Below are 14,736 nucleotides of genomic sequence, written 5' to 3' on the forward strand. Positions count from 1 at the left end.
GAGCATCATGACCAACCAGGGATCTGAAACCTGGCCTCCCAGGTCCTAGTCCAACACCCTAACCACTACACTACACTGGCTTTTTTTGTTATCCATACTAAGGATTTTTGCCCAGCAACTGGGTATTATTGAATTGTTCCATCTCTCATGTCAAGCAGAGGATGCAACTTCAGCCACAGATACATTAATAAGTCCTGGAAAACAATTTAAATAAGTTTTTTAGTTTATCAGTAAAAATGTGTTATTGGTCAGATAAGTATCATCCAAGTAGTTATATTAAGTACTAAATTTTTAAAAGCTTTTAACTCTGGCCAACTTTTAAAAGGTATTCATGCTATGAGACTATTTTATCATCCTAGGTTATTGTCTGAACTATTATATGCACCTTTTCCGTTAGCAGAAGAAAAGCTGTTTTCAAAGGAAAGCAAGTTTTCCTGAGTTCCAAATAATTTTTGAAGCTAATGAGATTTGATGCACTGTTAAAACACAAGCCATTGTGCTATAGAGAACTCTTTTTGGACAGAACACAATTGCTCATTGAAATGCCTCACAAATTCAACACTATCTGTACTCTGCTTGTCTTTGAAGACCTGAATTAACCCCCCTCCCTTAAAAAATAAAAGCTTCCTGATGTTGGAGCACAGAACTCTGCATAAAAGCTTGGACATTTCTTCACAGAAACATTTCTATTTAAAAGCCTTTACACACAACTGCTGCTTTAAAAGATAAAACCAAGGAACATAAATGACCAGAATAAACATTTTACACTTGTGAGAACTGTAGCCTTTAGTCTATTTTATTAAGATTATTCAGAGGCCCTCAAAGTGGGATTAAGACCGTGTCTCTGGCTCATTGTAGAAAAAGTGCAGACATCTCATATTTGAAAGTGAGATCTCCATGTCCTTGCATACAAGATCCCATCCCAACAAGACAGACTATTTGAGAATTACTTGGATTCAGGGGAGAACATTATACTGCCACAAAGAAAATGTATCCTCAAAGTACTACTGACCTATTATTTAAGGTTATTCAGCAGAAAAGTACTTTTCGTACTTACTGGTGTTCTCCAGCATTTTAAGTGCTGACAAATGCTGGAGATATGACAGATTTCAAGTGACAGCAGCAAGCACTAAAAATTGATTCTTTGGGGATATTGAGTAGATCAGGTCATGATAAAATATTGCAGCCCACTGAACCATGGAATAAGAGTACAATTAGAGTCACAGAATGATAATGACAAAAATGCTTAGGATCAAGCAAAAAGTCTGAAAATTATTATTGACAAAGAATATGGCTAAAATTCTCAGCACTCAGGCCTAGAGGTTGCCACCAAGAGATATTTACTTCCATTCCACAAGGTTAAAACAGATTACTGTAATCAATAAATTTACAAGTTTCCATTCTGACTTCTATCAATTCTTCCCGAGCCTCAAATCAAAAATATTTGGATGTGCCTGGAAATAAGAATTCACCCCATTTGACTATTTGGCTTCATATTTTTGAAACCTCTCTGAATACTCTTTATTAACATCTTCCCAGTCCTTAAATTTATACTGATTTCCTTGAACACACACTTGAATAATGAGCTTAAAAGAAATTTGGCCCAGAAAAATCTCAAAAGAACTATGATATGCCACTCAAAGTCTGGCTTACAGTTCAGAGAATTAAGGAGAAATCACAAACAAAATTCATGTAATATCAAAATGAAGCACGGTACATTTTTGCAGATTAGAGATACACAACCATGACTCTCTTGTAAGTGGCTGTGGAAATGGAAAATACCATGTGCTTGCAGATGTTTGCTTACTATCTGCAACAGGAACCTCCAGGCTCCGAGCTTTCAGCATCAACACTGTGGACACAATTGACCTAAATATATTTGTTCTAGAAGCTCAAGTGCCAAGAATGCCAAATATTTTAATGATCGGGTTTAATACAAATTTGGACTGCAGATGACCAAATATACACCAGAGAACAGCTCACCATTTGAATTTTGTTTTCCATTGCCATACGTTAATGCTTCTCTGCTCATAAATTTTTACTTTGGTCTCTGAACCCAAATACAGTGGTACCTCGCAAGACGAATGCCTCGCAAGACAAAAAACTCGCTAGACGAAAGGTTTTTCCGTTTTCGATTTGCCTCGCAAGACGAATTTCCCTATGGGCTTGCTTCGCAAGACGAAAACGTCTTGCGACTTTGTTAAACCGTTAAAACCGTGCTTCGCAAGACGAAAAATTCGCTAGACGGCAAAACTCGCGGAACGAATTAATTTCGTCTTGCGAGGCACCACTGTATTATCTAAACTAAGTATATAGAAAACAGTGCATATAAGATATTTTACCTGTGGCATAGGTTAAGAGAACATTGTTTATGCAGGTTATCCCAAACCCAGGGCAATAGATAGCATTCTCATTTTGAACAGGCCATACAAATAAAGCAATGCAGTACCAAGGATATACTGGGGTGCATCCAACCTAGTACAACTCTGAGGAAGTCTCAAGCTCGGGAATTTTTCAATGCCTATCCACACCGCATAGCAGCGTCCCAAAGAACCTCTCCTTAGGGAAAGCATGAGAGTTGCTATGAACTTAGGAAGTTCCTTAATACAAAGTAAGGTCATCTATCCAAACAGTTTAGTATTGCCTATGCTGACTGGAAGCAACACCCCAGGGTTTCAGACAGGGTTATCTCCAGTCTATGTTCCACCAAGAGCTGCATTTCCAGTTTCACTAAGAGCTTGGCCTGCTTAATGCCCTCATCCTTGGTACTACTACACTCATGCAATTGATTTCACAAATCCTATTAAAGGATCTTAAACTGCCTTTCACTTGCTGAGAAAAGGGGGAGTTTGTCTAATCACTGTGAAGATAAGACCTGGATTTCAGTTTTAAAGGGTATCACTAAGATGTAGGGGAGAATTTGGTTTAATGCCAACAGCAATCAAAATATAAATAATATCTAAAGTATACAACAAAGCAAAAGTCTTAATTTTTATATTTAAAGCCATGTATGTACCCTTCCAGGAAGAACAACTGCTTTGACGACTCTTGATATTCCAAGGTCATACAAACACAGAACACTTCCTTCTGCTTCTTCCAAGCCAATTAGTAGTCCAGTTCTTTTTTGCCAGGAAAACTCTTTCACTGCAAGGATAGTGGGAGGCTGTTCAGTCACTCCACTAAAATGGTATGCAGACAGCCGTTCTCCAGTGACTGGGTTTACTACCTCAAGCTGAGGCCCACAAGCCAAGCAGGCCAGTCCACTTCGTCCTAGAAAAAAAAGAAGAAATATGCATAAGTAACAGGAAAAATGTGGAGACATTATTGTAAACCTGGGATCTGGAAAGAAGGGCTGAAGAAGAAAAGTATCTTTCCTAATAAACATACTCAAAAATAATGCATACATTGCATCTGCGGATGAAAGGTATATACAATTATTACACTGGGCAACAATTTTTTACTTTTTGAATGTTGTCTAGATTTCTACAACTGATTTAGGGTATTTTTGCACTGCTGAATCAGGAAATGGCATCCGTTTCTCTCCATCAGGTCAGGTTTACTGTAAACTGAATGGTGGGCATTGATAAAGGTAAGTACACGTAAATTGTATGTTGCTTCACCATTTTTCAAACTTCAGGGCTTGAACTTCCGTTTCTTGGAACTCCTGGAATGCTCAGCGGCAGGGAGGTCTCTCTTCAGAGTCCAACAGTAGTCAGTCATCATGACTGCGTCCCAGCGACCCTGATACCTGGTCTCCATCTCTTTCATGTTCTGATGGAATCTCTCCCCCTGCTCGTCACTCACTGAACCCAGGTTCTCAGGAAACCGGTCCATATGTGAAAATAGGTAGTGCATCTTGACGCTCATGTTGCAGCCCAGGTTTCTGAAAGCAGCCAGCATGTTGTTGACAAGTTCTGCATAGTTTCTGGCCTTATTGTTGCCAAGAAAGTTCTTCACTACCAGAACAAATGCCTTCCAGCTTCCAGTTCCACTTCGTTCATTGAGTTTCCGAACTCTGGATCTCTGATGAGCTGATGGATCTGAGGACCGTCAAAGATGCCAGCTTTCAATTTCTCCATGGTCAATCCTGGAAAAGCCTGGCACAAGTAAGTGAAGCAGTCACCATCCTTGTCCAGAGCCTTGGTGAACTGCTTGATTAAGCCGAGCTTGATGTGCAGCGGTGGGAAGAGTTTTCTGTCTCTGTCCACCAGAGGGTTGTTGATGACGTTCCTTTTTCTGCAAGGCACCAATTCCTCCCGCACAGGCCAGTCCTTCTTCGTGTAACGCTGAGCACGGTCCCTACTATCCCACATGCACAGAAAACATGGGTACTTGGTGAAGCCAGACTGTTGTCCCAACAAAAAGTTTACCATCTTCAGGTCAACACAAATAAACCACTTATGCTGATCATAACCAATTTTCTCCAGCACATACTTCACTGCTTCATAGTTCTCCTTCAGTGTACTCGAGTGAGCCAGCGGTATAGAGGCAAACTGGTTGCCGTTGTGTAGCAGAACACATTTCAGGGATTGCTTGCTGCTGTCAATGAACAGTCTCCAATCTTTGGGTTTGTACTGTGGCACTCCAAGCTTGAGCAGAAGCTGCGCAATATCTGCACAGTACACCAAGTCCTTCTCTTCCGAGAAAAAACAGAGGTACTCTTGATGCCTGTTGCGGAAGAAGCTGATGTGAGCACTGTCAGAGAGGAGGTTTTTTTCCCTTCAATCTGGATGCCAACAGTTCGGCAGAGTCCTTTGACAAGCTAAGGTCGCGAACTAGATCATTCAACTCCTTTTGGGGAAATGGATGTGGAGCATCATCTTCAAGAACCACTTCTTCTTCTTCATGTCCTTCAACACTGGAGGCATCTTCGTCACTAATGTCAGGAAGTTCTCCAAAGATAGGCACTGGAATTTCATCACAATGAGCTACAGGACGACGTGCTGATTGAAGATCAGGATACTTCGTGGGGCGGCTGCCCCATTAACTTAGTTTTGATCCCCCAACTTTATGCTTTGCCGCACCAATTTATGGAAGATTTCGAGGTTTTATGACTTCAAACTGATCCCTTTTCGACATAATCACCCAGAACTATCGGACCTAAATACTTCTTGTCATTAAAATAATCATTTCCAATCGAAACAATTATTCAACATGGCATTTTACCCCCAACTTCTTCTAAAATGCTCCACACAAGCGTACATGTGAACAAAAACGAACCAGTGTTATTATTATTCTTAAGCATCTTTGTATAGTTATATATATATATATATATATATATATATATATATATATATATATATGCAGGTTTTGGTGTCTTCGGGTGTCTTCCCGTGTAAGAGTTGGGGTGTCTAGGCGACGTTTCGACGAGGTCTCACTCGTCATCTTCAGGCTGGTGCTTTCGGCTTCTTGTTACTGGAACAGAGCAGGATCTCAGTGTTTGAGTTCCTATAAATACTGTTGAGGGGGTGTGGTATATAGCCTCCAACGTTCTGGGCAGAGGGGAAGTTCCCAGGTTAGTGTGTCTTTTCTTCTTTTGTTCCTTAATTACTTGAGGGATATCTTGAGTGATTTCTTGAGTGATATTCTGAGTACCACTTAGGTGGGTCATTAAGTGTGGATTAGTTGCTAAAGCTTTCGTGTCTTGACCTCTTGAGCTTGTGAAGAGTTTTTCTGAGAAGATGGCTGTACTGCACTTAGTTGTGCTCTGGCTTGGCTTCGTGTATAGGGGCGAGCTGTGGTTTTGTGCCCTGTGCCAGCCAGATCTGTGTAGGGATTGCAGGGGGGTGCAGCATCCGGAGGTGCCACTATGGTTTGGCTACTGGATGGAGTCTGTAATTTATCTGTGGAGAGGGTCTGACACCAGAACCAGAGGCACACAGAACGCCATCACCAATCAACCACACCAGACCCAAACCCAGACCCTCTCCACAGATAAATTACAGACTCCATCCAGTAGCCAAACCATAGTGGCACCTCCGGATGCTGCACCCCCCTGCAATCCCTACACAGATCTGGCTGGCACAGGGCACAAAACCACAGCTCGCCCCTATACACGAAGCCAAGCCAGAGCACAACTAAGTGCAGTACAGCCATCTTCTCAGAAAAACTCTTCACAAGCTCAAGAGGTCAAGACACGAAAGCTTTAGCAACTAATCCACACTTAATGACCCACCTAAGTGGTACTCAGAATATCACTCAAGAAATCACTCAAGATATCCCTCAAGTAATTAAGGAACAAAAGAAGAAAAGACACACTAACCTGGGAACTTCCCCTCTGCCCAGAACGTTGGAGGCTATATACCACACCCCCTCAACAGTATTTATAGGAACTCAAACACTGAGATCCTGCTCTGTTCCAGTAACAAGAAGCCGAAAGCACCAGCCTGAAGATGACGAGTGAGACCTCGTCGAAACGTCGCCTAGACACCCCAACTCTTACACGGGAAGACACCCGAAGACACCAAAACCTGCATTCCTGTACCCGTGAAAATCTACGAAAGCATATATATATATATATATATATATGTGTGTGTGTGTGTGTGTGTGTGTGTGGCGCTTTTCAAATGTTTTTTGATACATTAAAAAAACAAGTTCCTGAATAAACACAAGAAACTGTAATACAAGCATACCTAGCCAGTCTCCATCTTACTACCTATGACAGCATTTCCAAAGAGTTGGGACACTCTGCAGAGAAACATCCATGCATATTTACAAAAATATATGCAACACTGCACACAAGCACAGTTGCTTCCGAGGGGACCACTGTACTAGCCCTGAAGTTAAAGAGGACAATGGGACTAAAAATAAGAAAGGGGCCAAATTACAAGCAAAAACCTAGAAACAAATGTCTTTTGCCTGGACACAAAAACTCAGTTCCAGGCTTATATTGACTCAGGTATATGGGAAACACAATGCCACCTAGGAATCCAGCATCAGAGCAGGACAAAACTGCTGTTCCAAGCAGTGTTGTTCTCTCTTCATGGGCATCATGACTCTGCTGTGAATGGGCAATATCTGACAACCATTAGCAACTCCATCCTGCCAGAATTTAGCTTCAATGTCTATGAAGACAGAACCGCTGCAGCATTAAATTCAGTTCCTGCATTTGGACTCACACAGATGACCAAATGCTCAGTTGTCTTCATTGTGGGTTCTGATAAACTGTTCCCTACATGGACCCAATTTGTTTTCCCCAGTTAAGGGCATTCTTCTTTGCTCTAGTGATCATATTACTGACTATGCATTTATACATTAGAACATACATTTAATGTTCCTAACAGATAAGAAATGAATTCTCAAAGTTTTACCTCCAGTGAATTTCCCATGAAGTACCGAATCTATCATTATTTCATCTTCCCCAAGAGCTTGTATAGTCACTTCTGGAAATTGCAGCAGGCTGCTGGTTACGTGAGCTGTTAGGTCTCGCATGCTTCACTGTAGAGACACAATAGGAAGTTTATTCAGCAAGCAGACTGTTCCAGTAAGTTATTACAGCTACTACAATACTCATGGTCTAAGGGAACTCAAATTCTGCAGTCAAAATAATGGCTTTTTCTGCGTAATTTACTCCTTTTCAATTATCCTTAGCTGTAAATACCAGAATATTCTAGCAAAGCCTAGAGGAAGTAAAGGATATTAATCATAGGGGATAACCAATGTTACACTCAGAGGAGACCCACTGAAATCAAATGATTTAACTGACTTAGCATTAGATATCACCCTTAACTTTAGAAGATGGTAATCTGCAGGGATTACAGATGAAAGTCAATAGTAATGGATCTATACCTGGTTCCAAAGTATATCTTATGTAACAAACACATTTCCCACAAATTGTAAACTTTCATCGGTAGCCAAGAATCAAGTTTACTAATCACTAGTATTACTAAGGTTCATTAAAATAAATGTCAACAGCTTCAATCTGTCATTGCCTATGCCAAACACTGAATGTGTAAGACACACAGGTAGCACACACAACCTTAAAAAGGTAAAGGTAAAGGACCCCTGACAGTTAAGTCCAGTCGCAGTCGACTCTGGGGTTGCGGCGCTCATCTCACTTTACAGGCCGAGGGAGCTGGTGTTTGTCCGCAGACAGTTTTTCCGGGTCATGTGGCCAACATGACTAAGCCGCTTCTGGCGAAACCAGAGCAGTGCACGGAAATGCCATTTACCTTCCCGCCGGAGCGGTACCTATTTATCTACTTGCACTTTTTGGTGTGCTTTCGAACTGCTAGGTTGACAGGAGCTGGGATTGAGCAACGAGAGCTCACCCCGTTGTGGGGATTCAGACCGCCGACCTTCTGATCGGCAAGCCCAAAAGGCTCAGTGGTTTAGACCACAGCACCACCCACGTCCCTTACTGATACTGATTTGGGAGGAGGGAAAAGATGGGGAAACTAGAGCAAGAACAATTAAGATGGTTTCCCACCTCTTTTTATAACCACAGGGGGATTTTTAAATACCATATTGACTTGCAAAGTTACAGCAAGAAACAAAGTAAGCTGGGGGGAGAGAGAAAAGATGGAAGGACATTTGCTATGATTTCTCATCACTTTAGTTCTCCTACAACAACTTTTTTAAAAAATATGTGCACATTGTATGTAAATAAGAGACACTTAATACACATTGTTTACATACTCATTGGCATAGAATTACTGCTATCCTGACAGTGGCCTCGTTGCTTCCCTTTTTTTCTAAAATATTGTTCACTGACTGTGTGGAAGCTGCATTCTTTAAATCATGTCTACTCAGAAGTAAATCCCATTGAATTCAATGGAGCTCTTCCTCTGATAAGTGGAGCTATGATTGCAGCCTTAATCTGCTTCCTACTGTGAATTTCAAAGACCGATAGAAGGAATAATTCATTATTGTTATTTTCACATGAAAAAGTGACCTCTTTTGTTAACTGCTGACTTTGTGCCTGCTCCTCAGTTGAAGTCTGAGGATACCAAGCTGTAAAACAAAATCATGCTTACTGAGAACATTCTGAAACATACATTAGTTTAGGCACTGTTTCAGCAGATACACATAGAACAAATTTCTGTATAAAACATGCATTTATGAAATAAAGAGCTGCATTACAAAAAATGGTTTATAAAAGGGGCATTACACTGGTACTGGAGCGCCTGTTAAATGTTTAATATACCCACAGGAATTCACATAACCTAGAAAAGAAAGAGCAAAATATCAACAGGGTACTAAACTATCACTCCCTGATGTCTGGGTGAGGGGGAGCCAGAACTAAATTTATGTCGAACTGCAAAATCAAGTTAGCAAGGGTGCAAGCCCAACCCCGCTTTCCGGGGGAATCCCCATTGAATTCAATTGGAATTACTGCCAAGTAGACATGGGTAGGCTTGCAGCAATAGGTGGCTTTGTGATGGCCCATTAGCTACTTCATTCACTTTGTTTTTAAGCTGCCACAAGAGTTTGTTCTTGCTACAACTGATAAATAGGGATACCCCTCTGAAAAGTCATTAATTTTGAAGTCAAACACATAGGGAAGGGAAGAGTTGTAAATATCTACAAAGCCACATCCATCAAGTTCTGTAATATACATAAAAGATTATGTATACTTCTACATCAACAGACCACAAAATGAAATATACTTGTGTAAAATAAACCAATTGCAGCATAACAAAGGCAAGGTAAAAATTAAAGGACCCCTGGACGGCTAAGTCCAGTCAAAGGCAACTATGGGGTGTGGCGCTCATCTCGCTTTTCAGGCTGAAAGAGCCGGCATTTGTCCAAAGACAGCTTTCTGGACCATGTGACCAGCATGACTAAACTGCTTCTGGCGCAACATAACACCATGAGGGAAGCCAGAGCATACGGAAATGCTGTTTACTGTCCCATCACATCGGTACGTATTTATCTACTTGCACTGATACGCTTTTGAACTGCTAGGTTGGCAGAAGCTCGGACAGAGCAACAGAAGCTCACCCCATCACATGGATTTGAATTGCCAACCCTTCCATAGGCAAGCCCAAGAGCAGGGGTTCTCAACTAAGGTTCACGGGCCAAATGCAGCCTGCCAGGGTCCTAAATCTGGCACACCCAGCCACTGTAGAACCTGCTGGAAAGCCATTGAGGAGGAGACTCAAGACGCTTTGGAGAGCTTGTGCCGGGTGCCTTTAAGCAGAGCAAGCGGGAGGGAAAGAGGCAGGTCAGGATTTTCCCCTCCTGGCCCTGCCCTGCCTTGCCATCTGGCCTGTCCCTCCCCACGTGTGTCCGCCTCCCTCGATCCCCAGCCACCATGCTGTTCACTTGCGCCCTGTGGTCCGCCGCCCTCTCCGCCGTGGCGCGCTGCCTGATCCAGCCCCAGCCGCCGCCTCCTCTGGCCAGGCTCACCCTCCGTCTCCTGCGCCTGTGGCAGCCTCCACACGGATGGTGAGCTACGAGCAGAGGACAGGGGAAGGTCACTCACAAGGAACACAGGGCTCTGGGGCTTACTCGCAAGAAAGCCTCCCTTGGGGCCGCTGGGGATCGCATCAAAGGAAAAAGATGGCCGCCATCATCCTAGGGACTTTTTGTCCTGGGATAAGTGCTTGGGGGCTGGGCTGCGATCCAAGGTGTGCTTGCTCGTGAGGAATCCCCCTCGGCATCAGGTTGCTCATGAGTAAACGTCTGCCTGCCATCCAAGAGGAGACCATGTGGATGCAGGCTTTGGGGGGGGGAAATGGGTATGGGCTCATCCGAACCCCCCTCCCCAGAAGCGGGACAGAACAGTTACTGAATTTCCATCCCACATTTTTTCTCCCAGGAGCTCAAGGTCTGTGGTTTTCACCCTCCACATTTATTCCCCACAACCCACATTCAAATCAAGCAGCCTCACTAATTTCTATGCATCTTTCCCCTCTGAGACATATCTTAACCATGCACTCAAAATTGCAACCTTCTTTGGAAGCACCTATGTCTGTGAACAGACTTTTCCCCAAATGAACATCTGAAATCTCCAACAAGATCCAGACTAACTGGTGAACACTTGCATCACTTGCTATGACTAGCAGTGACAAATATGGAACCGGATATTGACCATTTCATTAGCCAAAATCAGGCCCATACTTCCTATTGAAATACTTATAAGTTTATGTTGATTAAAATTGTTCTTCATTTTAAATATTGTATTGTTTTTCCTGTTTTTGTGCACTACAAATAAAATATGTGCAGTGTGCATTTTTTTCCAACTACAGTATAGTATGGCCCCCAACAGTGTCTGAGGGACAGTGAACCGGCCCCGTTTAAAAAGTTTGAAGACCCCTGCCCAAGACCACAGCACCACCCACGTCCCACACAACAAAGAACAGCTGATGAATGCATGAATGAGTACTGGAATGGATTAAGGCATATTCATACATCCCTACTAGTAGTTCAAGGTATGACACAGAACTAGTTACCAGGCTGCTGCTAGTGGTCTGTGATGCAGTATTAAGTGTATTACTGCGGCTAGGAGTGCCTTCTACGAAGCTTTGTCTGTTCACTAGTTATGACCATTCCTGGACAGGGATAGTATGACCACTGTAGACCAGGCGCTGCTGGTAATCTCCAAACTAAATTAATGTAATGCACTCTATGTGTGTTTGCGCTTGAGCCTGGTTTGGAACCTGCAGACTGTACAGAATGTGGCTGCTAGGCTATTGATAGGATCAGTTATCCAACAACACGCAACTCCATTGTTAAAACATCTGAACTGGCTGATCTGCTGCCAAGCTAGGTTTAAGATTCTTGTATTAATTAATAAGCAACTTAGGTACAGAGTACATTAGGGACCAGCTGAACTCTAATATCCTAGTTCAATTACTGAGAGCATCTATAGGAGTGTTGCTGGTTGTCCCTTGAGTTGTTGAGACTAATCTGACGACAACATGAAACAGAGCTTTCAGTGTTATTGGTCTAATATTGTGGAATACTCTGCCAATAGAGATTTAGCAGACCTCTTCTGTATTCATTTTTTAAGCATTTGCTGAAAAATTCTCTATGCTGCCAGGCTTATGCAATTAAAGAAAAAAATATTTCTCCTATAGTTAGTCTGTAATTTTTGTTTTATATGGTTTTTATTGTACAGTGGTGCCTCGCAAGACGAAATTAATTCGTTCCGCAAGTCTCTTCGTCTTGCGGTTTTTTCGTCTTGCGATGCACGGTTTCCCATCGGAATGCATTGAAGATCAATTAATGCGTTCCTAGGGAAACCGCCTTCAGACCAGGTCCAGGGACAGTCTGTCCCCGGACCTCTTCTGAAGGCTGGGGGGGGGGGGACAAGGGCTTTTCTTCCCACCCCCAGCATTTTAAAAAACCCCGGGACAGCGGAGGACTTCTCCCCTGTCCGAGCGATCTTAAAATGCTGGCGGGCGGCATTTTAAAATCGCCCCGGGACAGCGGAGGACTTCTCCGCTGTCCGGGGCGATTTAAAAGCCCCTGGGAAGGCAGGCAGGGGGGACAAAGACTTTGCCCCCCGCCAGCCTTCAGAAGAGGTCCTGGACCTCTTCTGAAGGCGGGCGGGGGGCGAAAGTCTTTGCTCCCCCCGCCTGCCTTCAAAAGCCCTCCGGGACAGGCAGGCAGGGGGGAGCAAAGACTTTCGCCCCCCGCCTGCCTTCAGAAGGTGTTCCCTCCCCCCCGCCCGGCTTCGGAGCACCGGGAGAAGCGATCTCCCCGCAGCCCCTTGCTTCAAAAGAGGTCCGGGGCAGCGGGGAAGAAGCGCTGCGCTTCCCACTGCCCCCGGACCTCTTTTGAAGCAAGGGGCTGCGGGGAGATCGCTTCTCCCCGCAAACCCTTGCTTCAAAAGAGGTCCGGGGGCAGCGCGAAGCGCTTCGCGCTGCCCCCGGACCTCTTTTGAAGCAAGGGTTTGCGGGGAGAAGCGATCTCCCCGCAGCCCCTTGCTTCAAAAGAGGTCCGGGGGAAGCGGAGAAGAAGCGCTGCGCTTCCCGCTGCCCCCGGACCTCTTTTGAAGCAAGGGGCTGCGGGGAGATCGCTTCTCCCCGCAGCCCCTTGCTTCAAAAGAGAAGACCCGCTGTCCCCGGGGCAAGCTTCGTTTTGCGAAGCAAGCCCATAGGGAAATTCGTCTTGCGAGGCAACTCGAAAACGAAAAAACCTTTCGTTTTGCGAGTTTTTCGTCTCGCGAGGCGTTCGTCTTGCGGGGTACCACTGTATTTGTTGCAAACTGCTGATATTAAATACTTATATAGTGCAACTTCACAAAAATAAGCCATTATTTGCATTTTTCTAGAAAGAGTACATACCTATTGATGTATTCCTGAAGTATTTGCACACACTTGCACACACAATTCCAAGGACAGGATAGCTCAATGGATTTGTGACTCACAATTTTTCAGCCAAAGTCTTACTAAAGGAACTTTCTTAAGTCAAAAAAGAACTTTAGTGCAGTCCAAATCCAGAATTATATCTTCTACAGGCAACCTACTCTCAAACTGATGAAGAGTCTGATCTGTATTACATAGGTTCAAGATGTGGAAGTTAATACAGTAGTCCCTCTTTGTCCTGCCCTGGAAGCTGGCTAGATATCCCTTTTTCTTCCCATGAAAGGTATTAAATCTGGATGCACACATATTTATAGAGCAGCAGTACTTGGTTGCCAGAATCTATTAACCTCTTTTTCTGGCAATTAAAATATTCTTAGTCTATGAAAGCTCTGCAACTTTAGTATTTGTTCCACTTTAACTGCTTAATATATTGTTGCATGCTGCTTCTTCAAAAACAAAATGGGATTATGTTTCACAATTTTGCAAACCTTGATAAAACTTTTTTAAAGAGTTCATCAAGCTCTTAATAAGCTTTTGGTCTGGAAGGTCACAAGTTGTGCAATAAGCAAGTTGAGCAAAACATGGAAACATAGCCCAAACATATGAAATGTGCATCATCACTCAACATTTGCAAGGCCAGGAACAGACCTGGTTACCAGATAAGTTTCCTGGCACCTCAAACATTATAGCCAATTAGATCCTGAATGTGAGCACTAGCACCATCCAGCAACATAGGAACATTTCCTTTACAGAGAGTGAAAAGACTTATCACACTTATAATGGTGTGTGTGTGTGTGTTATGTGTGAATATAACCTGCAATCTCAGTATTCTTTTTAAACTCAATTTAAGACTAGAGACTCATTAGATCTACAAGAGAATTATTTACACATGCCAAGTTTTGCAAGTGTTCCGGCACAGGTGCATAGCAGGATCTGATGTGCTCTAGTGAAAACAGACTGAATAGTTTCATTGAGCTCACCGTGACCGCTAATTTTACAGAATGTCCTCAACGGGCATTTGCCTTTACCAGATTAGACCCTGGGGTCTATGCCCTCAATTCTCCACCACCAAAGTTAAGGAGGACATTGTTGTAAGTTTCAGTGACTGCCAAATCTGCATAGCCCAATTACTCCTCCTCCTTCCAAAAGTCACGATACATTTCTTCTAAGTCTCTGTTTTATAGTTAACATTACAGTGGTGCCCCGCAAGACGAAAAACTCGCTAGATGAAAGTGTTTTCCGTTTTTGCGTTGCTTCGCTAGACGAATTTCCCTATGGGCTTGCTTCGCAAGACGAAAACGTCTTGTGCTTTTTTTTTAAGCCGCTTGAAGAGGCGCAGTTGCGACGGACCGTGCTTCGCAAGACGAAAAACAACGCAAGACGAAAAGACTCGCGGAACGAATTCTTTTCGTCTTGCAAGGCACCACTGTATATTATCTGTAGGAGCAACATGCCATTTAGTTAAAAAAAAATGTGCCGT

At 43.3% G+C, this 14,736-nt stretch overlaps 1 protein-coding gene across 4 annotated transcripts in view; it reads right to left on the reverse strand.

The window, feature by feature from the left end:
* Positions 1–14,736, reverse strand: part of AHCTF1 (AT-hook containing transcription factor 1) — a 54,975-nt gene that overhangs the window by 34,331 nt on the left and 5,908 nt on the right. For all 4 annotated transcript variants that reach the window (XM_083496720.1, XM_083496723.1, XM_083496721.1 and 1 more), the window contains exons 2-3: positions 7,311–7,437; positions 3,017–3,270 (exon numbers count right to left, since the gene is read on the reverse strand). In XM_083496720.1, the coding sequence (XP_083352846.1) occupies positions 3,017–3,270; positions 7,311–7,431 (375 nt within the window). In that variant the 5' untranslated portion in view covers positions 7,432–7,437. The remainder of the gene's footprint in view (positions 1–3,016; positions 3,271–7,310; positions 7,438–14,736) is intronic.

Source organism: Podarcis liolepis (assembly GCF_965112155.1).
Source record: "Podarcis liolepis genome assembly, chromosome: 3".
NCBI lineage: Eukaryota > Metazoa > Chordata > Lepidosauria > Squamata > Lacertidae > Podarcis > Podarcis liolepis.